General features: G+C 36.9%; 1 protein-coding gene across 1 annotated transcript; it reads right to left on the bottom strand.

Annotated features, from left to right (window-relative positions):
* Nucleotides 1–580: 580 nt before the first annotated feature.
* On the bottom strand, nt 581–27052 carry TAFA2 (TAFA chemokine like family member 2). The gene is made up of 3 exons (XM_062491162.1): nt 26944–27052; nt 1944–2096; nt 581–943 (listed from the first exon to the last, which is right to left on the bottom strand). Exons 1-3 carry the CDS (start codon nt 27047–27049, stop codon nt 798–800), a joined length of 405 nt encoding a protein of 134 aa, XP_062347146.1. The 5' UTR covers nt 27050–27052; the 3' UTR covers nt 581–797.
* Nucleotides 27053–27633: the final 581 nt, after the last annotated feature.

Consider the following 27633-nt stretch of genomic DNA (forward strand, 5'->3'; position numbering starts at 1 on the left):
TTCTACTTAAACACATGCATATGTGTCTTCAGAGTACATTTTCATCTTTTGTATTTCAATGAAATACAAAATTGAATTCAATGAAGAATTGTGTTGACCCTGACAAGATACAATGCCGTAGTTTTAGGAAATCTGCGTGTTTAATGCTTATCTGAAGAATTTGTTTTTCTTCTGTTTCTCTTAGCTACTAAAATGCAAAGATGACAGCATGTTTACTTTGTTCTTAGGCATTGTATATGATGACTTTAAATACATTTCTGTTAATACAAATTTGAGCCAATAATATGAAAAGTATCAAATGGAGGAAAGGAACTCCCTGAAGATGTCAAATTTTTTTAGCAAATCACAGTTATACAAGATGGAAAGAAACAGATCATACTGTAATGAAACATCAAATGCTTACCATACTCAGCGGTTTCTGTGTAGAAACATGGTAATTCCATAGAACTGATCAAAAGGTTTGTTTGCTATCCTTTGAATTAAGAGCTTAGCAAAATGCAGAGACTTGGTGCAAGTGATTTCAGAGAAAAATACTTTTTAGATTATAACGCATTTGATCATTGCTGCTAGTTGAAGGGATCAACTCTACTATCCCCAGTGCTTACCTGTGAAGGTCTGGCACACAGCTTACTATGTTCAAACAATTGAAAAGTATGCTGAGAGAAGTGTGAGGGACCAGGAAGTTCAATCCCAGTACAACTCTCTTCCCATGCTTCTTCAGTCTTCTTAACTTTGATCTTCTTTGTGTATTCAATTTCCTGTGCACATTTTTTTTTTTTTTACTTGTTGGTAATATGTCAGGTTGGTATCATACCTACCCTAGTTGTTTTCACTTTATTCCCAGAGGAACAGCTCCATCCCTTACGATCTGGAAGAACTTTACATTCCTCCCCTTCAAGACATGGTTGCATGTGGCACCACCATTTCTGCTCTACTATTGAAGCTACAAGAGAAGAAAACATATGTATTTGTATTTTGTTGAAATGGACACTTTAAGATGTCATTAAATTGCAACATTTCTTTTATCTTCCAGGAAAGTATGAGAAATATGTTGACTGACAGCTAGTCTGTGATTTTTCAGCCACCTCAGAACCTTCATAAGAATTCAAAATCAAATTCCAAATTGCAAAAGGTGCTATGTGCTTCAAAGTCATTCTCTTAACAGCATTACTTTCCACAGTCATTTTTATCTTGCTCAGTCATATTTCAAAGTTTTAAGTAGAATCTCTTCTTTTGCTTGGTCTATATTATACTCTAGCATAGCTTGATTAAATTTTTCCCCATGATGACATATTTACCACTTCTCTGGCAGCCAACAACATACCAACAATAAAGAGATCATGTAAAGGGTGAATCCTGCCTCTCTTTCAGAGAAAGAGGTGTGAAAAATCAGCTAGTATTTTCCCAAATATAACATATGAGCCTACACCAAAATTGTTAAGTAAGACACTAATATTGCACTGTGAATAGGAATAATAGTGTAAGTCCAAAAAGATTAAAAACCAGACAGAACTGTGTTCTGTTTGTTTACTTGTTTCTTTCCAGTGTGATAAATATATAAATTAGATGTAAGACTGTAGCACATGGCAATTACATGCTTATGTAGGGTTTGCATAAATACTTTTGATTAAGTGAATATCATGTAACTCCAAGAGTCCTCTTTTAGTTCGATCAAATTTAGCCTCTCAAGAGGCCTCTTTCACTGGCATCTAATAATTTTGTTTAGCATTTACACAGAGCAATAGCAAATAATTAATTTTTCCATCTCCTTCACATTCATCTTGGTCACCCCCTTCAAAATGCAGAAGCTTTCCTACGCTTATTTTAAATAATTAACCATAATGGAGTTAATTAGTAATGGAGTAATGGAGTCTCATTAATGACATTAAGCCAGCAAAAACTGCTAGGAACACAAAGAAAGGAAGCAATAGAAGGAGTCGCACCATCAACACAAGAAGGAGCTGCCCGGGTGGTACCTGCTACCTGCCCAGGGAAGCAGGAACACTTCACTGTCTGTGATCTTTCTTCTATCTTATTCTTATTGCAGCATCTGTGAAGTGCCACCACCTCACAGGTCCCAGTTTTAACATGGTGAGCTGTGAAAATAAGATGAACAGTTTGATAACTTTGAGAAGTAACATCATATTGTTTTGTTTAGATTTTTTAAAATTAGAAATGCATTAAACTTGGCTCTGTAAGGCAATCTGCCACACATGAAATGAGAATTGTAATGGTATTAACACTTGAAGCTGATCTCTTTTCCAAATGTAGAAAACACTGGCTAAAAAACAGTTGGACAAGGCTGTATATGAGCCTGTTCTAGTGAAGAGGGAAGCAGAAACATAAAACTAACCTAGAAACCACATTTATTTCTGGACTCCCATAAAGAGCTGTGTACTTCTAACAGTATTTCTTTTCTTTTTCCATATGGGAGAAACTTTAATATGAAAGTATATCAATGCTAAAATACCCATGTATACATATGTTTTCACAATCCATGTCTCCAGACTTCATGCCCAGAAGAGACTTTGACATGGCATTCCAAAACCTTCCTACAGGTGGACAGGAAATCGGCAGGATACAGGGAAAATCCTCAGATGAAATCCAGAAATATAATCTACTAAGGAATCAGGAATCACAATTTAAATTGTTCTGCCTGACACTGCAAAGTAAGTTTGGGAACATGGGAAAGCAAATCTTTCAAACAAAGGAGGCAACAGGACAATCATTATTCCGTATCTGCACCTATCACTCCTGTTCATGCTGCTCTAACTGATTACCAGAATCATACTGCTGGAGTCCAGTGAGAGAACCAGTTTGGTAAGAGGAGAGCTACCAAAATATCCTTTCTGGTTCAGCAGCCAGTTACCAAAGGATCTGGAATTTGGAAAAGGTTTTAACTGAACTTTCAGTGGTTGCTTATACAAGACCGGACAGAAGGTAGTTCATTACCATCAGAAGAAAGAGAGAAAAAAATCTGAACTTTAGCTAATATTGACCTACAACCTTGTATGGGCAGGAATACTAATTGTGTGAAGCAATATGAGTCACTTAGTTCTGCTGCTATTTAACTTTTTGTGTGCTTTATGTAAAGCATGTTTACTGAATGCTTCAGCTACCTTTAATACCCCTAATGTCAAACAATAAACAAGAGCTTCTACAAGGAGAAAGCCCTAAGAATAGGAGCCCAACACTGATGTCTGGATTCACTCCATTGTTATTCACAGTGTCAGCTCCTAAAAGGTCTGAGGAAGGAGCACAACTTGATGTGGGCTGTGGACCCCATTAATTTCCTGGAGGCAAAAGCCACAGATACCAATTAGACTTTGGGTCTTCATCAACAAAATATAAACTGCTAAACATTTCATTGGGGAATTATGCATTTTTCAGTATAAGAAATTCCAGTGAACAGACTGTGGTCTTTGTCATCACTCAATGTATTGTACTATGTCAGGTTTGATTATACTCCTCCACATCATGCTGTGCTACAGCTGAAATGATATAACACAACTTAAGCAATTAACCCTTGATCCATCATATTTTGATCTGCTGAAATGTTACATTTAAATCAAAAATCTAGGAGGAAAATAAATCTCTTTATGCACGAACACTGACTTTCTTCATTTTCCAACTGTAATTTTTAATTCAACAGAGGATGAGGAAAGCAATTAATACCATCTGCCTGAACTTTGCAATCTCTGTTATTTTATACCTTTGATGACATTGAGCAAATATTTTTACAGCAACTAGCACAGGCTGCCCCAAAAATTTACTTTTAATTCTTTTCCAAACAATTCCACTGGTATATATTCCAATAAAGCAATTTAAATAAATACATTCTTTTTTTTTTCTTAATGAAACACTTGTAAAGTTCTTTATTTGTGAATAGGGAAAAACATTATTCTAGGATATATTGGGTACATATAAAATATAATAGAATAAACACATCCTGCTTTTGCAGGTCCACATTAACTGTAATTTTGATAGGCAATTACATACCTTATACCCACTCCTCCTAACACAAATTCACTAGATTGTACTTTATGAAAAGTACATAAAAAACCCTAGACACAGAATCTACAAAAGAAAGAAATTTATTGGTAAGATGAGAACTTCAAACCACTTCGTTTTTCACTATATTAGTTTTAATTTGTATTCTGCATATTTTGTGTCCTCACTCTCTTATCATATAACTTTACAGTGCTTTACTGTGTCTACAGAAATGCCATAACACAACTGCTAAGAGTGAAGGGAAAACAATATACACCAGTAGCCATCATAAATGGAAGCCTATTAAAAGAGCTATTGCAAAATTCTGTGAGGGAAATTTTTACACTGAAACAAAAATCTTGAAAGCCTCCTTTGTAGTAATTAGGAGGAGAAAATCAGGTATTGCATGACTTTTATATGGAAAGAGTGCAATGAAATGGTCATATTCATCTACAACAGAGAAAAGCATTTCAAAGGGCGAAAAGACATCTGACAAATGGAAGAGAACAAAAAATAACCACATACTTTCAATAGTATTTGGGGAAAATTTAATAGACATGCTTTGAAATTTTCTGGGTATAAACCAAAAAAAAAAATACTAGAAAAATAGACAAAGATATTTCAAACATTGAGAAATCTAGGTTAACCATCCTCTGGTTTCTGTTTGCCATGTAAAAAACGCCATGAAAACTCCTTGAGGGGAAATGTAAGGATTTCAGGTCCTTATACTATCAAATAATTAAGTTCCATTGAAGTAAGTACAGTATCTGTCACATTCAAATTAAGGCTTCAATGCAGTAGATAAAGGATTCCCCACCACCTAAAACAATTTAACCTCATTAAGCCACTGGATCATTACACAAAAGGAGGATAATACTTCGGAAGATTCACATTTTGGTTTTGTTTCTTTTCCTCCTAGCACACACTTCAAAGTAGGCTGCTTGCTTTGCAGAAATTGTTTGAGCAATTGAATGTAATTTCAGTAATCCTACAGAAATTAATTATTCAAAACCACTGCAAACAGTGCTTCATTTGCTGCTAATGAAAGTAGTCCTTCTTGCCATCAGTGTGGACAGGGCCCAAAGAAAGATATTCAGAGATCTCTATAGGTACAGATTGCAAAGATTCCCTGATGATCCTACATAATATAATATACATATAAATTATGTTCCAGAAGATCTAGCACTGTATCATGAGAGGGGAGCTTCAAAACCAGGCATAACCATATCTCACACCTTAATGGCACATTCTGTAATTAACCTGCCACTTTTACAGCTTTTTTTCATGTAGCAAAATCATAAATACCTATCTCATAAACCAAAAACAGAAACTTCAGTGATCAGCATCATGTTCCTGGAAAATATAAAACTAGAAAATTACTAGTCTTCATTTTAGATAAAACTTTTCTTTTTCCTTCATGGCAGCTTTATTCTTCTTTCCTTCAGGTGAATAAAATTTCAGTCACATTTTCACAGTGCATCTGGCACTAAGTTATGACCCTTACTCCTCTACCTTTGTGGAAAGATTGCTCCAGGGAAGAATGGAAGTTACTATTCAATATAATTATCTTGCAATTCAACTCACAAATATGAATGTAAGGTATTTAGTGTAGGAATGCAAATCTTGCATTAAATCAAGAAAATCTTCTGAATACCATCATTCCTCATGATCACCTTTTCCTAGCCTTAACATTTAAACATTGATGTTCAATTCTGCCAGGCATCTGCTAAGTCATTTGAATCTTTTCTTTCCTGAAAGTTGCATAGATCATGCAACAACACATACACTGGTCATTAACAAAGAGGAAGAAATTGTGTTGCCAAGAACTAAACAAAATAAATTCACAGCCTGTTACTGTCTTCAGGATCCCCATCATTGCAGAAGCCACATATAAATAGCAGGGAAAAATATCAAAAAGGCTCTATTATATGCTCTCTGCAAAGACACTGGTACAACTGTGTGATACAGTTAAATATATCTAATGACTAAGAGCTACTGGAAGCAAAAGAAGATCTCATGTCTCTTGTCCAGCACTCTTTCATCCTTTGCTTGCATGAAGACTGTCATTTGATAGTGAAGATGGTAAGCCAGAAATCTGGACTAAAAAAAAAAAAAAACCTCCCCATTTTTTTAGGATTAGTTCTCTTCCAGTTTATCTCCTACAACTGGGTGCAGAGACCAGTGAGAAGCATTTTCAGCCAAAAGGAAGAAGAAGGAGCTGGCAGCCAGAGATATATGATTAATTCCTGCAGAAACCAGTTCTTCTATCAGCTTGCAAGAACTGCAGCTCTGTACACCTACATGAAATGAATTTATCTTAATTTATTATGTTTCAGGTAATTTTTCTGAGGTCACAGAGACTGTTTAAAATCTGCAAAGCTTTGTTTGTTTGAGTCTATGTTACAGTTGAAAAAAGAAGCATCATCAATAAATAGCAGAATTGAAATTACACTTAGCCATGAGTCTCAGTTCCACATTGCATCTAATATTTTATACACTTTAAACTTTTTGTCATCTTGGGTATGATCAGGAAGATGTCCCATATGAAATAGTACAGTAACCTAGTCTTTCAAAGTAGTTACATATGCATTTTTTATTCATGTAAAGGATATCCACATTAATGATTATAATAGAATGACTCTTAAATAATCATCTGTAAGGAAAAATAGAAAGTATTTCAGGACATTGTCAACTTGCTTCATCCATTTCCCTAAGTGATTAGTCACTATTCTATACCTCAATATTCAAACAAATGTGGGAGTGGGTGTTATTGGGAAAATAAATAAAATTAGTGGTTGTAATATAACATTTTTCAAGAATGGACTTTAGATGACTGTCCTACCCTTAAATGACCAGGGAAAAAAAAAGAAGGTTTTCTTGTTCACATAGTTTATTTGCTTTGTTCGTACTGATTGACAAGGAAAACAAAGGTAGGTTATTTTTCTGCTACACTTCAGTAATTTCAGTATGTCATATCAGTCTCATACAGTGTGTCACTGTAGAGAGGAAAGATACAAACAAACTTGCCAAATCTCCCCCACACACAAGAAACACACACTCCTATGCAATATTGTTGCATTTTTTCAGTATTTTAATAAGTGTTAGTAGCTGCCATTTCTAAGCAATCAGAAACTTACATAATCACAGCCAAGTCAGGATTTCCATCTAAACTTTCTCTTTAAATGTCAGACTAAGATATATGAAGACAAATATGCTATCCAATTTCTTCATTCAATTAATTTTAACATTATTCAGGATTTTCTATAATATGCATGTAACAGCAGTTAGGGAAAAAAGCTTAAACACAGTTTATTTCTACTCTGCCAGCAATGGTTCTGGTATTACTGTAGTTCTGTGACGTAAGCACACAAGAAATGTGAAGCTTTTTGTTAAGAATGAAATCTTTGATTTGACCAGTCATTAGTCCAGTTGGGGAAAAAAAAAAAAAAAGCAGACAAGCTTTTGGGAGCACAAACTTCAGTTTGCTTTTGTGAGCACAAAACAAAGCACAACTCCATTTCAGCTCCATGGGCCAAAGGGAGAACTGTCAGCACAGACATCAAGAAAGGATGTCTAACTCCCAAAGCAGCACTGGAAAAGGTACATCAACAGCAACCTTAGAGAACATCACCTTTAAAGATCAAATTAAAAACTCTTTGAACTCAATGTTTTTGTTTTGAGAGGTGGTTTTTGGATCAGAATGTCAATAACAGAGTATTTTTTTTTCAATAAAGGTGACATCTGGATTTGCAGCTGAGATACATGTTCTTTTGATTGAATATGCAGGAACTCTTTCAGTGATTGAGTAAATGATGATATATAGTCTAGATATGTGAAAACTATTGTGAATTAAGGTTATTAAATAAAATAAAAACAAATAGAATTTTATCCACAAGGGTTTTTTAAAATTTTATTTTGGACATATTTTAGTTTGTTTGAAAAATGTATTATATTTTTTAAACTGGGAAAATCATCAAAAAACAAAGTTTTTACGTTTTTTATAAAATTACTCGGTGCTCTTCTTTTCATTTGTTTTTTTCCTTGTTTGGACAATGAACTGAAAAATCAATTACAGACACAGCAGTAATTCCTGTGTCCTCAGTGGTGACAATGAGGCATGACACAGTTGTGGTGCATTTCAGGAAAGGCACTCATGTTGCTTTACTTTCAGATGACACATGGGGTTGTACTAGAGTAACAGCAGGACAAAAATGCTAATTTTGTGCTATCCTATTCTACACTATCATAGAATCATAGAATGGGTAAGGTTGGAAGGGACCACAGTGGGGCTCTGTCCTTTTGACAGCCTCCCTTCAGATACTTCTACACATTGTATACGTACAAGCAGTCAGGAGCCAGCAGTGTTTCCTTGTGGCCAAGAAGGCCACTGGTATCCTGGGGTGCATTGCCAGGTCCAGGGAGGTGATCCTGCCCCTCTACTCTGCCCCACTGAGGTACATCTGGAGTGTTGTGTCCAGGTCTTGCTCCTCACTGCAGGAGCTCCTGGAGTGGGTCATACAAAGTTGATTAAGGGACTAGAGCATCTCTTACAAGAAAAAGCTGAAGGAACTGGGCCTGTTCAGCATTGAGAAGAGGCGACTGAGAGGCAACTCTCATCAGTGTATATATTATATATTCCTATACAAATATTTCTGGAAATCCTACAAGTATTGACAGGTCCTACTTACTGCATTCACATTCCCTTGCTTTGTACTGCAGCTAAACATGTTCACTTTGGGCACTGAAAATTCCAGATAGAGTATTCTCTACTTATACCAGAAGAGAACTAATTTAGGATAAAAGTACAGAATTATTTTTCCTTTCTCTTTTACTCTGATGTTTCTTCCATCTTGGGCTAGGTTCTCAGGTAAATTTCTAAAAAAAATCGTAACTGATTGCTTGGAATATTTTGCAGTGCCACTTGTAGGCAACACACACAGAGAAAATACTGCTAACTGCAGCTCCTCCCAGGCTTCTTGGATTCAACATTGTGTTTTCTCTCCTGAGAGGATCATTTTAAAATAACAAGAGTCATTCTTGATAAGTGTTTATTCTGCAGATGCTGGCCCAGCTCCTCTACCCCTCAATTAACCCAATTAGTCCACTTGGGTGAAGGATGATGAGCAGAGTTCATATGACAATGCTATGCACACAGCATCTCCGGTAGCCTTTAAAACCTGAACTAATGAATGGTTTGCCACAGTCACATTGCCAAACATAATCTTCTGCACAGTGCCAAAGAAAAATCTCATCCATCAGTTTTTCTGCCAGCTGTCATTTACAGCCATCTGTATGGCAAGACATTTTCCCTTTTGGAAAAAAAACAAGGAAAAACTACAATATAAGCATTCCCCTGAGAAGAGCTTGCTAATGAATCTATGAGATCTAGCCTCAGATATTCCCATAGCAAAATCTATGCACTGAAATGGACTGCTGAGTTATCTCCACCATGAGAGGAAAAGACTTACTGGAATAAAGTAGCAAGCTGGCATAGTCCCAGCTGTTCTCACAAACCAAAACTACAGATGGAGTACTTCATGTAGGATCTCTTGGACCTGGAGAGCCCACAGTCACCTCCTGGCCTTACTGAGGCTAATTCTATTCATTCAGTCATCTGGCAGGAGTGAGCCAGTCTTATTCAAATAAGCTTACGTCCCCTCTCAGAAAAGTCAGTGCCTTTTTATGGCAATGGCTACAAATTATTGCTTCACACCAAACTTTTAGCCAAAGAAACAGGAACTCAAAACAGAACTGATTTTCAGGTAGCCTGAAGGATAATTTCTTCTTCGCCATATGACCCCACTCAGCATGGAGTGTTGCCCTCCCTAGGTCCAACTTTTTAATTTTGAAGTCAGGTAAACTCTAGTTTTGCAAAACCACAAAGCATTCAGAGACAAGACCACAAGCAGCAATCATTTTGGGGGTTTCCAGCTCTCTATATGTCCACTCACTGAAAGAGGAGCAGAAGAAGCTTCTGCACATTATCCCAGTCCTCACCTCAAGCTGGGCTCCCTGACTGCAGCCTGCCTGCCAGGTCTTACCCCACCTGCCACTGCAGGAGCCCAGAGAGAAGCTGCTCCACCACAGCCATCCCGTTTGCCAGGCAGTGGGGTGGATGAGAGGATGATGACAGCAGCAAAGGCTCTGTGTTGTTTCCAAAATGAAGCCACTTTGCTTTTTTTTGTAGATGAGATGTTTCCCATGTTTCATCCCTAGCAGCTGTGAGCTGACACAACCCTTGAGAAAGTTTGTGTAGAAGTAGTAGAAAAATACTCAGGGTGAGGTGTAGTTTATAAATACTGCAAGTCAAAAGCCCCATATCTCTGAGGTTGTTATCAAATATGTTAAGCAAACAATATATTAAAGTGTGCAGACATTTTGCAAATTACCAGACTGATGCTTGAGATTACTAATTATATGATTTCACAGAGAAAAAAGACTAATCCAGCTTTCAGGCACTCAAAAGAACATTTGGCACAAAGACTTTTTATTCTCTCTTTGGGCCTTCTGCCAAATATCTCGACTCAGCAAGAAGCTGTAGCACATGTTTCAGTGCAGCCTTCAGCCTTTGGCAGAATACAAAAAAACCCACATTTTCTCCTCAGTCCCAGAGTGTCAGAAGCCTGTAGTTTACACAGTTATGGGGAATATATTTCCTGTTCCCCTAGAAGACTCTCATTATTGATTTTCTTTTCTTTCTACCCAACCCAAATGACTACACTTTTTTTCTATTTTTCATTTTTTATACCCCTGCCTTCTAGGACTTCCCCATCATCCTTCAGACTCCTCCATACGAGTTAAGAGAAACTCCATAGGATGTCCCAGTACTCAGTTCACCATCTGAAAGAAAGATCTTAATTTTAAGTTTCAGCTTGCTTCTTTAGAGCCCCAGGCAAGCTCTTTGAAGTGCAGAGTCAGGAGGGAAACTTAACTCAGGCCTTTAGAAAAAAACTGCTAACAAGGCACAAGTCTACATTTCTACTGTGAAATGCCTTCTTTTGGAGTGCTCTCCCCAGCTACAGCCTTCCCTCTACATTGTTGATTCCATATAAATAGCAAGTCTCTGAGCCATGGGTATGATGAATCAATAAGGATCTAGACAGAGTCTATTAATTGAAACTGGATGGCCTGGGAAGAGGCTGGATATTCTTCAAGACAGAGGAAAGGAAAGCACATTCCAACATGCCAAGTAAAAGAGGAGAAAGTGCCAGGACAGCCATTCAGAGTAGTGCAATGAAGAATATTTTTGCCCAAGGATTCCCAGTAGATAATACTTTCAGATATGTCTTCTTGCTGAAAAGGTACATTTTAAGATGCTCCTAGCAGACTCCCTGGCATTTGTTTCTATAGGAACTCTGGTTAACAGAGGCTGTTATAGGAAATATACAGACCACCCTCATAGCTACCCATAGTCATAAGCTGCAAAAACATCACAGAACTCAGAACTCCAGAAGTGTGTTTTTTAACAAGTATATTGTAAGAAAAGCAGCTGAAGTAACTCATGTCTTCAAAAAAACCTATTCAAAACAACAATATGGACAAAAATAATCATAACTATTCAGGGACATTTTCAGACAATGAAGATTTGGCTTCATGTTTGGCACCTTAATCCTGTATCTATATGGAAGCTTATATATTGCACACAGGGATGTAAGAGGTCATGCCAGGCCAGCTCAGGATCCTTTTTTCCTGCCTATTCACAAAATAAGCCAGGCACCTTGTGGAGCTAGACCACTGCTGGGACACAAGAGCACAGCAGAGCTTGCTGGATAGCCCTTGGACAGAGTTTTCTGGGACTGCACACCTGGAGCAAAATAAAAGCAGAGTATCAGTAAACTAATTTTCTATTACCCTAAAGAAGTCAAGCCTCCTGCATTGAATATGAGACTCACACACCAGCCAAGCAACTCTGCCTTCTGCCATGGAGCAGAGAGGTACTATACATAGAGCCTATGGTGCTGTGCTGTTCCTGCTGAAAGTGCTGGTGAAGGGGCCACTGCTCAATGCAAGCTTCCAAACAGGTCCAGCTCCCACAGCTCCTCCTCTGCCATGTTACCCAACACCCAGATCCATCATTCTCCCACAAGAGCCAGAGCAATCCTTCTGCCGGTGCCAGGAATGAGGCACTGTCCAAGATGTTATGTCAGTACCAGGGAATGATCATGCCAAAAAGGGAGAGTCCAAAGAGACATCCACAGCATTCACATATTTCTTACCAATGTGAAAGTGCAAAGGAGGAAAAGGAGAATGGTTGGCTGTCTGGGAGATATGAAATCTAAAAGAAAAAATAAAAAGCTTGAATTTTAATACAATAGGACCTTGCGAGGAAGACGAATAGACAAAATACCTACTGCACATAAAATTATAGCATCCTCTACTGGCTGCATACATTTTTATGACTGCATATTCTTTGATCTTTCTGCTACTTTAATGTAGGATTTTCCTCACAGAGGGCAACATTAGAACCTCAAAACCTCAGACCTCACATTGCACTGAAGTGTGGTTTTTAGTTAAAGAGCTGAGAGATTCGATAGCAGTTGTTACCTGTGGGCTATTTTGACTCTTTTGTAAGTCCCAAGTGCAAAGCTGAATGCCACATACCATACATCGTAGTGGGGTGTATTTGTCTGCCAGTGTCTAAAAATGTGTCAAAAATGACAGCAGACTATTTGCAAATATTCATAGCACTGTGTCTCTTTCCAAGGTTAGATGAAATTGTAATGGAGAAATAACTGACTACTCAAAATTCCTTACAAATATCTACACTGCCTCGCAACAAAATATTTTTACTGCTTTAGTTCTAAAATGCACACCAGAAAAAACACATGACTGTTATATAACTCTCCAGGTCCACAGCACCGATTATCTGTGAAGGGAGCCAAGTGTAATCTTCTTTAGCCTGTGGAAGACTGTCACAAAACTAAAAAAAAAAAAAAAAAAAAAAAGCCTTCCCCTTCAATTCCCCACCTTAAAAGTTGAACAGCAAGAGGATACACCAGAGGATTTGACAAAATGCCATTCATGAGACATCTTGTCTAATCATATACACAAATCTAACAGGAATTTAATCTTTACAGGGCTCACAAGTCAGGGAAATCTTCAGAATAATCCTAGTACACATCCTTCAGGTGCAGTTGTTGTTAATCAGTGTAAAACTGAAAAGATGAGGAAAACAGAAACTGAAGATGCAGCAGAATGAACCAGCATTTCCCAACTTCAGTGGGACAGCCCTTCTTTAGCACCCAATTCTTTATGTGGAAGTGCTGTCTTGACTAGGAATTCTATGTTGACTGGGCACCTATAATTTCTAAGGAACTAGACCCACAATAAAAAAGTAAACATGAGTACTGTGAATCTCCTTTTACTTCACACACAACCACTCTGATATTTGTTTTGTTCTTCACTTGGATTTTTACTTTAATGAACATGCTGCATAACACAGATGTAATCTGATTATTTCTTATCCTCTGCCTCATCTCTCCAAGGGAGGCACGTGTTCATCCACCTTTCCTTTCTCTTACAGTTATTTTTAGAGTCTAGCAACACATGTATTACTATTACAAGAATATATTGTCATCTGATAGAACAGAAACCAAATTTTAGCAGTTCATGCATGGTTCAGAGCCCCATAAGCAGTGCACAGCAGTGTCCAAACCTGCAAACTGGAAAGATTTGCTAGAATTTTGTCCCTGTTTCCTTTCCTCAAGTGCTATGCATACTGACATAAGCTCATATACAATCAAGGACATACAAGTGTCTCCAGGCAGAAGAATCCAATGTTTTAACATAGCAATGCATCTTGACATTTTTATTCACTTTCCGCATATTACAGAATCATTTACTATATTATTATTATTACAATAATGAGAGTGGGGTCATAGCTTTGCTACAAAACTAGAAACACATCACCATACACTGGATGTCGACAGTGCCTAATCTAAGCTCGACATCCCTGTATAATCAATGCACCTAGAGAAAGAAGCATCTCCAGAAGGTATTACCCAAATTTGAAGTGTGCAAGATTAGATTCCTCTTTAAGGGAGACAGCTACATCAGGAAAGATATTACATGATCCTTAATTAGTCATTTCTTCTGTGAGACTGCCCTCATTGGAATCTGACATTGCCCCAATACTGAAACAGGCCTAACAGTGATCAGTGCTCAGTAATAACTATGTCTGCTCTAAGAATCATAACATATACATATAGCTAAACCAAGCTAAAATATATCCACTGATTTATTGTCAATTGCAAAGTGGTATTTTAAGATCTATGACATTTGCCAGGACCCAACAGAAGAGTCACATAGAGGTCCAAATACAACACTTGAGTCAAAGGAAGAAACACACTCCCCTAGCTTTTATTTCAGGAGCTTTTAAGGCTTTACTAGTTATGGTAGTAGAATATCAAGACTGACTTTTCAAAGTTCTTTTTAAACAGTGAACTTTCTCCTTCAAAGAAAAAAAAAAGAAGAAAGAGACACACTGGATTTAAAATACATCACCAATTTATTTTTTCATTGTATTAATAAAAGGACACAAAAAATACACCAAATCTGAAGCTTTTAAATCCCACTATATAGCCATAAAGTAATATTTCTGCATTTTTCTCCAGGTTGTCTGTAAGAAAGAAATCTCATTTTTCCATCTATCTTTTCTTTAATTGTTCATAATTGCTATGCATAAACCTAGGAGACTTTTCCATAAAATAAAGTAAAAAATAAATGCCAAAGAAACATGAAAACTTCATTCAAAACTATTGAAATAGTTACCCCCTATGATTATTGTTATGAAAAATTGAGTTGTATTTTATAGTTTAACACCCCTCTCTTACAATGACTCTATTAGGATAAGACACAATTTGGAATTTTCCTACACTTTTCCTGTGGGTCATAATGCTGCTTAAGTGTAGACTGTTGCATTCCTAGCAACCAGCAGAAAAGCAAATTGGTTTATAATCACTCCTACAGATCTATTCTAAAGATAGATTTTTAGGAGAGCTTTTCTGGCAGCCAAAAATAGTCTCATTAGTGGGACCTTTTTTTTCTTTTTCCCATACACCATTATTTAGTATGACAGTTTTAAATTGGAGCTCTTCACAGGATTTATTGCATATCTAGGTTAAAAATGCTCATTAAACTAATTCGTATTTGAAAATAGAAACAAGAACTAGACTTGAAAAATATATTTCCTTCAGGAAAATCATTATTTTAAAAAATACTTTCAGTAATTACTGTTAATAGCGTCCTACTCTCTAAACAGACTGGCACTGTTTATTTCAGAAAGATGATAAAATAATGAGGCTAAAATATTCTGTGATGAAATAAACCACATGTACTGCAAAAATAAGAGTATGATTTCCATATGCCATTCAGAGTAGTTTAATTTACTCACTTTCTCACTTTCAGAAAAAAAATACCAAAATCTTAATTTTTAAAGGCCTTTAACACAAAAGATGTGTCTATCCTATCAGTGGAGGTCTTAGTTCAAACTAGTCAGAATATTTTTGTGCTTTGTTATTTCCAAAAGTAGCTGACTGATTCTGAACATTTTTTTATACTTCTACAGCTAAGTAACAGCTGTTCTAGATTATGGCATTTTTATAGGCAAGAATATATAGTGATCCTTTCAGTTTGTTTGGGTTTTTTTATTTTTTTGGAAAGAAAATTTAAAATTACATCAGTTTTAAAATTCTTTCTTTTTCCTTCCTCTAGCACTTTGAGAAAAGAGTGGAACAATTTACTTTATTGCACACTTGTGAAGTAGAATATACCTACCCCCACTCTGGTGACTATGCTCTTTCCTTCAGTCATGTTCCACTTAACAAGCTGTTTTTCAGAGTAAACCCAGGAAAACCTAATGACAGTGATGTGGGAAAAGAAGGGTGAAAAATGTGTTCTGTCCTTAAATCTCTTTGCAGAAAATGCTTCTTGCAATTTGCAGGGCAAAAACTGAAAAGTCATGAAAGTCATGAGATAGGACCACTGAGCCCTGTGTAAAGGGGCTCCTCCTAATTCCCCACTTTTTAGCTACTTGTATCCAATCCCATCTTCTTTCCTAATATTAGGCAGAGGGCCCGAGTAAACTTCATTCCTGCAATCCTCCAGAGAACACTTCCAGGACTGGTGATCATCTAAACTATACTATGAACAGGAGTGGCCTAAGGAGGATGAAAGGTTAATTCTTTTCTCAGATGTTTCCAGGGCACAACCTCTGTTGGATGTCCTTTGTCTTCTGCAATACACCTTTCTAGCATACAATGTTTTGTTACAATGAATGAGAAAATATGAACAATTTACTTTTCATAATTGTGATTTTCTGGATTTTCACAGTTTTTAAAAGCATAGACATAGACATAGGAAACAGTATTTTAACTCTCCTAAGACAATTTTTACCCAAAAGTAGCAGGAAAAAAAGAGATTTACAGAGCTTTCATATGCACAGTGTACAGCAGTGTAACAAAATGGCGCAAAATTACTCTTTCTCCTTCCTTATTTAAACTTTTATCTTCTCTCAGGTATAGTCATTTTTGCTCCTAATATCTCTGGCAGATGTTCTGGGGTGAATGAGGTAATTAAGAATCCAAAATTCCCATTTCTTCCAGATGCTTCTTTTCTCAGTATTCACTCACTGGATACATATTTACTTTCCACTCCGCAGTGTGTAGAACTTAGCACACCTTCTGGGTTCCATTTCACAAAATTTCCACAGTTAATCTGACACATGTCAATGCATCTTTGATGAAAGTTTAGCATCAGTAATATTTTTTTTCTATCAGTAGCGTATTTACATAATAGAACAAAATTGAACTAAGTTTTAAATAAGTATTTGACTTTAGAAATATCCTCATTTTATTTTTCACTGGTACAATACTTTCTGCTGTCTTTCTGATTTTGAAAACTAAACTTTGGTTTTCCTCAGTCTTTAAGCTCACTGAAGGAATCTAATGATGGTTTTGGTTTTTCTGTAATCAGTTCTATTCACTGAGATTGAACGGCAGGCTGGAGTGATTCATCCTTGCTCCCCCCTCATCAGACACATACATAGCCTTGGGTTCAAAACCTGGACCCAGAACAATTCTGACCTTCTCAATAATTCAGACATCTTCCTCTCCTACATGTCTCAGGAGCATAAACTCAGCTGAAGCAATTCTAATAACTTGCACCTAAAACTACAATGGCATAATGCTCCCAAGATTTGTGTTGGTCTTAACAGAATAATTTTATTGTGTATATCCTTTCTGCAGCTCTGCATTCACCCAAAATAACCCACACATTCAGGTTTATACTTCAGTCATTCAAGGGCACTTGATATTGAAGGCAGAAGTTTTTTGCAGAAAGAATTCTAAGTCTACGGCATTTACTTGAGAACAATTTGAGTACAAGAGTTATACAAATCTATGGGGAAAAAAGAACAAGACAGACTTGGCAGCTCCTGCCTCAGCCTCCTCATCATTACAGACAGAATTCTTGCTCAGCCTGGTAAAAGAGAGCTGCACAAGTCAGACTGCTCTTTTATGGTTTTCCTGCTTTCTGTCATCTGAACCCCTAAGCCAGCCCCCTTCCTTCAGTAAGTATGCCATAGTTTTGCTCCTATCTAAGTAGAGAAGTGGGTTTTCACACTCCCAAAGAGAAGGTCAGAATTTCATTAATATTTCTTTGCAAATTTAACAGCTCTTCCAGACTTTCTCTTCATGCACACAAACACTTTAAGGGCTGGTGCCAAGAGGATGGGTCCATACAGTTCAGTGGCACCCAGTGACAGGACAAGGGGCAACAAACAGAAACTGAAACAGGAAATTCAATCTGAATGTGATGAAAAACTGCTTTCCTGTAAGAGTGTGTGAAAGACTGAAATGTTACAGTTAATGGCCTGTTAAGTTAATTAATGTTTATTGTTAAGAAGGATTTTTTTGCCCCGTATGGCAAAACTGCACAAAGAACTTTGTACCTCTGAAACCCACCCCTCCCTGAATATTCCTCCTGACTGGAACTTTGGAATGTGAGTTAAGCCACCTAAGGGAACTTGAGGTAAGACAAAGGTGACACGACATTCAGTTATCTCAGGTCTAGGGAGAAGTAAACAAGGCTGAGAGAAGAATGCATACACAAGGAAACCAAAGGCAGCAGCTGTCCTGAGAGTCATCTCTGCCTGGGTTCAGGGTGGGGGTGGCCGCAGCTCACATGCCCGTCTGCTGAGGCCAGGTTTGCACACACTTCCCCTCAGTCAGGGGGAGGAGGAGAGTTTTGGGTGTGTGGAGTAACCTCTGGTCAGAGGGAGTGAACATCCTTCCTCCCTCACACAAACCGGCTCAGCTGTAAACCCCCCCCACCCTGGAAAGGGCACATCCACACGGGGCATTCATGTGAGGGACAGCTGAGGGGTGTCATCCTCCATCAAAGACTCCCAAAGCTCCCCCCAGGTTCATTCCTGAGGCCTTGCAACATCCAAATTGAGTCCTGCTAAGAGACTTTGCAAAAGTTCCAGAAGCTGTCCAGTAGGCTGTAAATTATTTTATATAGGAATCCAGGGAAGTATTCACACTTACACTTAAAGCTTGAGTTCTCACTTTTTGAAAGAATGAGCTCTGAAGGGTGTTTCGGAGAACCTAGAAGAGATGCCTAAGACTAGATGTTGTGAAAAATTTCCTGAGTTTTCAGTTAGTTTTGAAAATCACCACTATTTTATGACACTCCCATAAATAAATTATAAGCACTTAAAAAACACTAAAATGGTCCACGTAAGCTATTTCAACAGTGATGACCTTGCATTTTCCTCTTTCACCTAAGTCTCTCGTACTTCTTACAAACGTATGCATACATATATATATATATATATATATTGTCTTCTAAAATTATTACAATTTTTACAAATTTGCATTGAGTCTTTTATGGCTGCACTCACAACCTCAAAGGCCTTTTCCCACCTAAATAATTCTATCATTCTATAATTCTAACTCTCTATGGCCGAGGAAGACTGCCCCAGTGAGCCTTAAAACAGTAAATTCTTTCAACCCCCCCAGTGAACAGAACTCAATTTTTTGTTCAGAAAAAACTTTATAAACTGAAAACCAAAACGAAGAAAATATTTTTCTATGGATACTTCCCAGAACAGCTGACTGCTTCTGAATGTTTCCTTGGCACCTGTATGACTAAAGAACAGCTGTTTTAAAATATGACATTGTATAAGCAATTACTAACACTGTTGTAGAGTAAATTCAGTGAAGAGTGTCAAGACAGAAGGGCACAGTCTTTATACATCATCAGCAGAAATTTAATGCTGATGAAAATTAGATTAACATATGCCCTAAATGTTATAGAAATAATCTCTACACTGGATATGTTTTTTTCAGGCACAAACCAAACAACCTGAATGTGTGAAATCCTTTGAGTCAATATGCAGTAGATACCAGCACATATATGGGACAGTCATTGTTGATTGTATGGAATGTGTATTGGAAAGTCTAAGGGACAGCGCAAAAAACTTAATACTGGCACTACAACATATGTCCTACATACAAGAAAGCAGATGTTGACTTTGAAGATAGAACTGTCCTAATCCCACCGTTATAGTAATTTTACACTTCTGGATAGAATGATTTGTGGTGCAAGGGACCATAAAGATCATCTAGTTCCACACATGTACTGTTAAGGATCAGACTGTAATTATAACATGATATTGACTCATTGTATTTGACTTATAAAAATTATATGATCTTAAAATGTTAAAGTTTGAGAAAATATAATGTTAAGGAAACTGTAAACTATTCATATTTTCTTTTCAATTATATTCTTGTTTGATAGTAGAAATAGATGTATTTCTCCAAGGAAAAAAGACTGGAAAAAATGAAATTGTCATACTAGTGGAGAAAAATCTGCTTGGTATCTCCACCACAGAAAGCTGATTTCAGGCTCTTGGATATAAACTTACTATGACCATCCAATATACCTCAAGATAATCCAACCACTGGCTCCAAATTCATCAGAAGACCCAAACACAGCCTTTTCTACATTTCATGCCAAATTCCAAGGCTGGAAACTTCAACCATAAGGTACCTGCAGCGCTTTCCCACACGTAAGGATTCACATTCTCAGAGTAACTCAGTCAACTCTTGTTACCAGCCTTAAGTATTTATATAGAAACAGAAAATGACATTTCCTCAAAAGATTTACTTGTGTAAACTCATCTGATATTTACCTTTAAAATTTCATAGCAATTTCCTGTTTATAACTCCTATATTACGTGTCCTTACTGTAAGGATCCTCTTTAAAGACAGTGTAGCCAGTATATTCAATGAGTAAAAATGTTTTCAGAAAGGGGAAAGGTTCTGGGGAGTGGGCACAGGCAACTGCAGCAATGCCATTGGCTTGCTGTGGCACAGCATCCTGCTCCATGATGTATGATAGGAGTCTCCAGGACATTAAACATTCCTTCTCTTCCTTCCTGGTCACAGCTACATTTAACATCTATTGTTTTCCCATTCAACTCCAAGGAATAGTTTATATAAGACATTCTCTATGTCATTATATACATTTAGACTAATGAAAAATTCAGAATAAAACTGCAAGCCAAGGAAATAATATTTTACACATGGAAATGCTAACAAAAACATGTATTACTATGCGCTACATTAACTGAGCACTTAAAAAATTAACAAGAAAAGGAAAATTCTGATCAACAGAATCCAAGAGACTATACTGCATAACAATTTATTTCATACTATCTTTATAGTTTTAATAAAAACTGTGGCATGCAAATGTAATCATTCTGTATTCCTAGGCATAAGGATAAAGAAGTGTAGTAGAATGCATTACTTCGTATACATAACAACTCTACTGAAGGAACTGAAAACCAAGAATATAAAACTGGAAAAATAGGGCTGATTCCAGTATTAGGGAAGCGCCGACATTTACTCAACGCCAACATGATAGGAACAAGTAACAGAAGGATAAGCATACTATCAGTGTTTTGTTCAGTCCTAACATCTTGAAATACTTTCCTAAGAAGTATAGGAAAACTTACACTTCTAAAAACAAAATTGGCCGAAGAGACAGTTGATTGGTGGTTATCTAAAGGAAGATAACATTACTACAACTACAAATATTAAAAAGTTTGGAATTTGAAACTGAAAAATCAACTGTATAACTTTTACAAGAATATAGTGTTTTTTGCAATCATCTTCTTTCCTCCACAACTTAAAATCTGAATGTATTTAAGAAAGTACCCTGAGTACTTACTTGTGGAAAGTTAATAAAAATTTGGCACAAGGAATACAAGACACAAAAAAGACCCCCCACACCCTTTTCCTTTTCTTAGAAAAACCTCAAGAAGCCATACTACTTGCCAAATATAAACAGAAATATTTTTAAGTGATCAGTATAAGGGAAAACCCATGATATATAATTGCAACTCCGGAACTCATCCCTCCATGGCTGCTTCAAGTTCAGAGGAGAGTCACAGCCAAGGGGATGGTGGGAATAGGATAAAAATGAAGGCAGACATTTGCTCTGATGGAGCTGGCATCATAAGAGAAGAAATAGGCACAACTCTGCTATTGCCATGATATCTGCACCCATTTCCTAGTGAACCATCAGAACTACTGGCACATTGGCAATAAGAGATTCTTTTTCCCTTTAGACCCTGGCAGAAGGCCAAGGAATGTTATCTCCTGAATTCTAACAGATATGGTATTAACATTTTAGATTGCAGTGACAGATACTGATACAAAATTGTTTGACTGACTGGTCTATTTTATCTTCAAGCAAATGGCAATTTTTTTATTAGGTTCTGATCTTGATGACTGAAACTTTCAAATCATGCTCGAGCTAGATAAGAACATCTAATATCTTTCTTCCCCATGCCTGCTAAAATAACTATCATCTTCCTTTGTTTCTATATTTAAACATTAATTACACATATAATTAAGTCAGTGAAAGCTGCACACAAAATATTTGCATTTAAAAGAATATCTCTGGGCCAAACTTCCACAAGAGATAAGATGGTCAATGTTTGAGACAGAAAATATGACAAAAGAGTTATTGAATGAAGCAGGAGTTACAGAAAAATAATACACGAGTGGATGCATGCATGTAATATTTTGACAGACCCTACTCACATTTTTCAGCCTCACCTGGCAGCTCCTAAGGCATCCACACACATTCCTCTGCCTGAAAATTCCCTCATTTAAATATTAGACTTTTTTTGTAATTCCAGTAAAGAACCTAAGAATATTCAGAACAACTCCTCTGTCCTTTGACAGGTCCACACAACCAGAAGGTGGATTTATGCTCAGGTTCAGCTCCCTCAACAAATGTCACAGTACAGGTACTTTAAAAAAGTGCAAACTGAGGAAAAAGTACTGCATCTGCTTACCCTCTATATTAGAGTTTCCATAACGGGACTAGGATACTTGAATTTGATGCCCTCTTTAGCTCACAATTCAAACCATGTATCTTATGTCCCCAACTGGGCTCACTCAGCTCACTCAGAGGAAAACAAGGGGTGTGTAGTTCTCCAATAGCTACTTACGTGGAACAAGAGATGTCTTATATCTGATTTCTGTCCTCTGCACTGAGGTTACATTCTGTTTTTAAAATTGAATACAATCACCCTCTATTCCTGTGTTACAAATACTGTCTTCTACACAGTGGAAAATCCTCAACAGAAAGGACAAATATTAATCCATACTAAACCACTATAACCTTATGATGAAGGCATTTCTACACAAAGTTTGAATACTTCAGAGATCTCCTGTGTAACCATTAGGACTATCCTCTATTCTTATCTAGACAGTCTCTAAACATTAGGAATATATTTTCTTGCTTCTCATAGTCATACCCATTCCCAAACTCCAGACACATGTGGCACAGGCTACATCACAACACTGGTGCCAGCAGTGCTCCTGCCTCAGCAAGGCAGCTGAAGAAGGCAGACTCATCCAACAGGGGTGACCTAACCACTGGCTTTAGGGGCTCAGTGGCTCCTTCATTCAGCTGAATTTCAGAACAGCTTCTCCTCTGCAAGGGGAAACCAAAATTCATTATCTCCTTGCAAATAGAAAAGACATTCCCTCAGACTTCTAATTTAGTACAAATTCACAGACCAGTAGGAGCAGCAATTCTGCATCATATATGATAGCTTAGTTTATCTATATGGTAGGCATCAGATTAATAAATTCAGCTCCTGAGTGACTTGTTAAAATGAAAATAAATTATCATGACAAGTCAAAAAATACACAATTATTTATCTACCTAGAATGTTTTCTGCTTCCATAACAAATTCCTTCTTGCATGGACACATTCATCTTTAGCCATATTTTGAAATTACTTTTTATATTTTACAGGATTTAAAATTAAATTTGAACTTACTGGGTTTTTTTTTTTTGAGAAATACTAAACTATGCTTAGATTCAAAAGCACTGTTCATTTAATTAGAATATTTTATTGCATTATCAGTGCAAAAAAACCCCATTAAAAAGTTATTAAAAAGTTCAAAGATTTATTTATTTTGAAAGAGGTTTTCATGTTAGGATAGAAGTTTTGTGTACCAGTAGCCTTTCTCTAGAAAGAAGTGCTCATAAGAGGGTATCAGTACGTTTTTTTCTCAGAAGGACTAGTTCAACCCTTGACACCTTAAACACAGGCTGCGATACAATGGTCATCAAATCAATTCATGCTCCCTATGACAGAAATAGCAAAAAGGCAGTGATGCTGAACTGATGCCTGCCTGCCGTAACTGCCAGCAAACACAACATTTGTACAGGTTTGTTTGTTTTCCAAGGGCCAGCAATGTGTAGGGGTATCAGGATTACTCTTTATCAGTTTTTTGACTCATACACTTGACAACATCCTTCTGGAGATTGATATGCCTCTCTCCTCATATGTAGCTACTGCAGCATAAATGATTCTGGTACTGCAAGCTGATTCTCAGGTGCACATGCTTGGGTAAGACACCCATCACCATGCTATCAGGGTCCACAGCAAAATGAAAACAAAAAGAACAGATTTGCTGTTTTTTTTTTTTTTTTTCCAGAAGACAGGATAAATGGAATATAAGTATGTGCACAGCCAGGAATTATGCTCAAGAACTCATAATACAGTGTGCAGGGGTAAAAAAGATCAAGATTTCTACAGTTAAACACTGTTTAACATTCTTAGCTTTTGGACTTACTGTCCAGAATGATGAAACTGCAACCATCAGTCAAGATAATGGGAGCAGAAGTGTCTTCAAACTAGACTTCTCAAGAGAAAGAAGTGTGGATTTGGCACCCACACACATCACACTGAAAAAATGTAATCTGAAATCCCAACTTGTAACCCCATTGCTCAATTAGTCCTCAGAGCCTGGTTTCCCATGCCCTGTCTTGGCCTCTATTTTTCTTGCTGCTGACTTGGGAGTTTTCATTTGTGCCATATCCCTGAAATAAGTGCAACAAGCCTAGAGATAGCCTGTCAGAGTCATCTGTTTATATTCCTCCTGAAGTCTGCCTGGAGAGCAGAATGCTCATTAAACAATTTTTCACACACTGATGATCTTTTTCTTCTTGTACTTTCTCTTTTCTTTAACAATAGCTTTCTGAAAAAGAGATGGGTTTAAAAGTTAGTGCAACTAGTGAATAATATGAGTAAGTCAATAGGAAAGTAAAGATTTTTTTTAATGCAGATTATTGATTTTTGGAATTGTAGGGGCTCCTTCAAAGTCATTAGGGTTTGTCATGTCAATATGTTAGTAAGGACTTCTATAAATTAAGATTAATGATGCTAGGGATAATTAGTGCTGAAAAACTCACATGTTTCTCAGTATTTGAAAGCTCCATGCAAAGGTGAACAGCCTCAAACAGTGTGAACATTCTCCTTCAATGTGTTTTAGCTCCATTTTTGCCATGAGAGCAGGGGGAAGATTTTCTATGACAGAATGGGAATTTAATCTCCCAGTATCTTTGGAAATTAATGGTAGTTGAGCTGCATAACTCTGATTTTTGCTTTTTTTTACAAAAAAATAAAATATAGTGAGTGTAGGTGATTTACTAAATCCAAAAGCCAAAATCTTTCTGAATATTTTTTCTTTCTGAAAGAAATTGAACAGGTAAAGTAACTGCTTTTCCAAATTAAAACTCAAGTCATGCTTCTCATTATTTTCTACTGCAAGACTTCATATATTTTGTTAAAGGCATGAAAAGATACAAATTAAAGAAAAAGAAGCTTTTTGTTAGCTTAAAGGAATTTAAAGAAGTCCCTAGAGCTAATAATCTGATTTTAAGGGGAGGTCCATGCACTTTTTTATCTAAAAAGTTTAATTGAATGCTCCTTAAGTTATGTCTGCTCTAAGGCTGAGGCTTAAACAACAAACACTGTCTGGATAATCAATGGTGCAGTTCTGCTGGGGTTTCCCTTGCACAGAAAAGCTACAGTTGGTGGTGGATGTTTTTATTCTCAATTATGAAGCACTAAATCCCAAAATAGTCCTTATGGTTATAATTTGTTTCTATTAAATATGTGGTGATAGGTTTTACTCATCAGTTTTCCAAAAAGTACAGCAAACATACCTTGGCAAAGTTTAAATTCCACAGAAGCAAACACAGCTTGACCAGCCCTTGGGTACGGAATCAAAATGGTCTGGATATCGGCTTTTTGGGTGTTTAAAGAGAAAAAATCAAAGCAAAAGAATTCTGAATGCAGGCTAGGATATCTTGGCTCTTTTCCAATAGACAACTAAACTGGGAAGCCAGAGCAGAAATCCATATTCTGGTTTGGAGAGGGAAAAAGGCTGAGCAAAGGATATCAGCAGAGTTGTTGTCTGGCATGATGCCCATCTGGTGACCTGCAGGACCACATCAGAGTCTGTTTTGTCTGCAGTCAAATTGCAACCTGTATAAGACTTAGCAGAAAGTGTGTCTGCATCCTGAAGTCCTTAGTCAGTGGGGCATTTTGAAGAAAGGCATCTTCACACAACAGAAAAATATTTAGAAGCTTGATACATAAAAATACCTGCTCATAAAATCCTATCATCAGAGTAAACATTATAAAATGTACATGGAACCAGAGAAATTAACTAACTGGGTTTTTTGAATCCTTCCTCTGGGTTTAACTCCTTAGCTTGTGGTAATGTTCATGTCTCATGTCCATGTCCCACCCTTGCTTTATTCAGGTTGTTAGAGGTTATTCTAGTCTTGCTTAAGCAGATAAACAGCCAACAGGCACTACATGATGATGAGAAATGGAGTTCAAAATCCTGTTATACTGCAGATCACATTTCAAGTTATATTAGCCTATAAGAAGTTTGTGAATCTGGAGAGCTTGTTCCTTGTGTTTAGGGTAACAGAAACACACATGCAAAAGAAAGACCTTTTTACAATATTAAATAATCTATCACAGCTTTTGCTGGTATGTATACATACATATTAAGGGCTGGAATGACCAAGAGGAAATAAATATCACACTGTCACAAAAAATTCCTGGTCAGGTGTTAGCAGCAAAGCATAGAAATCAGACAATACTGCAAAGCAGCAGTCTTTTTTTATGATGAAACAATCTCATTCTATACAAATTATCCATGAAGTTAATCTTGGAAGATAACTGCACACAGAAACACCACATAAGTTACAAAAAATTATTTCTTTCTAGGGTAGATTCCAAGAATTATTTTGCATCCTATATATCTGCTGATATAACTATTTTTATGAGACAAAAAGTATTCAATGTTTTTTTTTTATTATTTTACCACAGTTTTTTAGGATTTTTTCACCTATACCATCACTACAAAATTACTTAAACTTTCAGTAAATCAGTAAAAGTCTATCCATTGAAAACTCTTACTGTTTCATACTGATTAGTGAATCAGTATCAGGAGACACCAGTACACATGAGGAGAAAAAGTTGCATAGACCAGACCCTTCTGAATTTGTTGATGGAGGCCACAGATATAACAGAATTACAGAACAGAATAGAATTTCTTACCTTTATGATGATTTGCCCCAGATGCTAATTTCCCCCACAGAGTTACAACAAATATTATTATTAGCAGTTTTCCTTTTGTTGCTTTCTGTAAGTATCTCTTATTCATCCTGAAAAGAAAAATACACTAAATTAAATATCTATATTAAGATTTCTTTAAAATACAACTTTTTCTTAATTTAAGGGGAATTTACTAAGTTTTTATAAGTGTCCAGCTCACAATCCTAAAGTCTTAAATTCTGCTTAGCATTAAATGAGGTACATAGAGCAGCAACATAACCTCCCTCCCTGGTCTGACAGCATTCCTCCACCCTAGTCAGTACCAGGAGAATTCATCATCATCATCATCATCATCATCATCATCATCATCATCATCATCATTTCTCTCAGGGCACGGTGTTCATAACCACAGCAGATTCCAAAGCTGGCAAGAAGGATGAACCCATGCATCTCTGAGAAGGTTTTGAAAAACTGAGCAGTTCCACTACTGAATCTGCAGCCAGTCATGGTAATGCAGTTGTCTCTGATCATACAGTGGCACTTTTAACTTTTGGGATTGCAGCTCTTTTTGGATTGTGCCCACGAGTCCTATGGCGATAACAGATTTGAATAGACCTTCAGCTCATGTACCAATCCTCCTGCAGAGAAATTCTGCTAGGAAGACCTGAGTGGTTTGGAAACATGAAGCAGAGC

The sequence above is a fragment of the Cinclus cinclus genome, chromosome 4, assembly GCF_963662255.1.
Source record: "Cinclus cinclus chromosome 4, bCinCin1.1, whole genome shotgun sequence".
NCBI classification, from domain to species: Eukaryota; Metazoa; Chordata; class Aves; order Passeriformes; family Cinclidae; genus Cinclus; species Cinclus cinclus.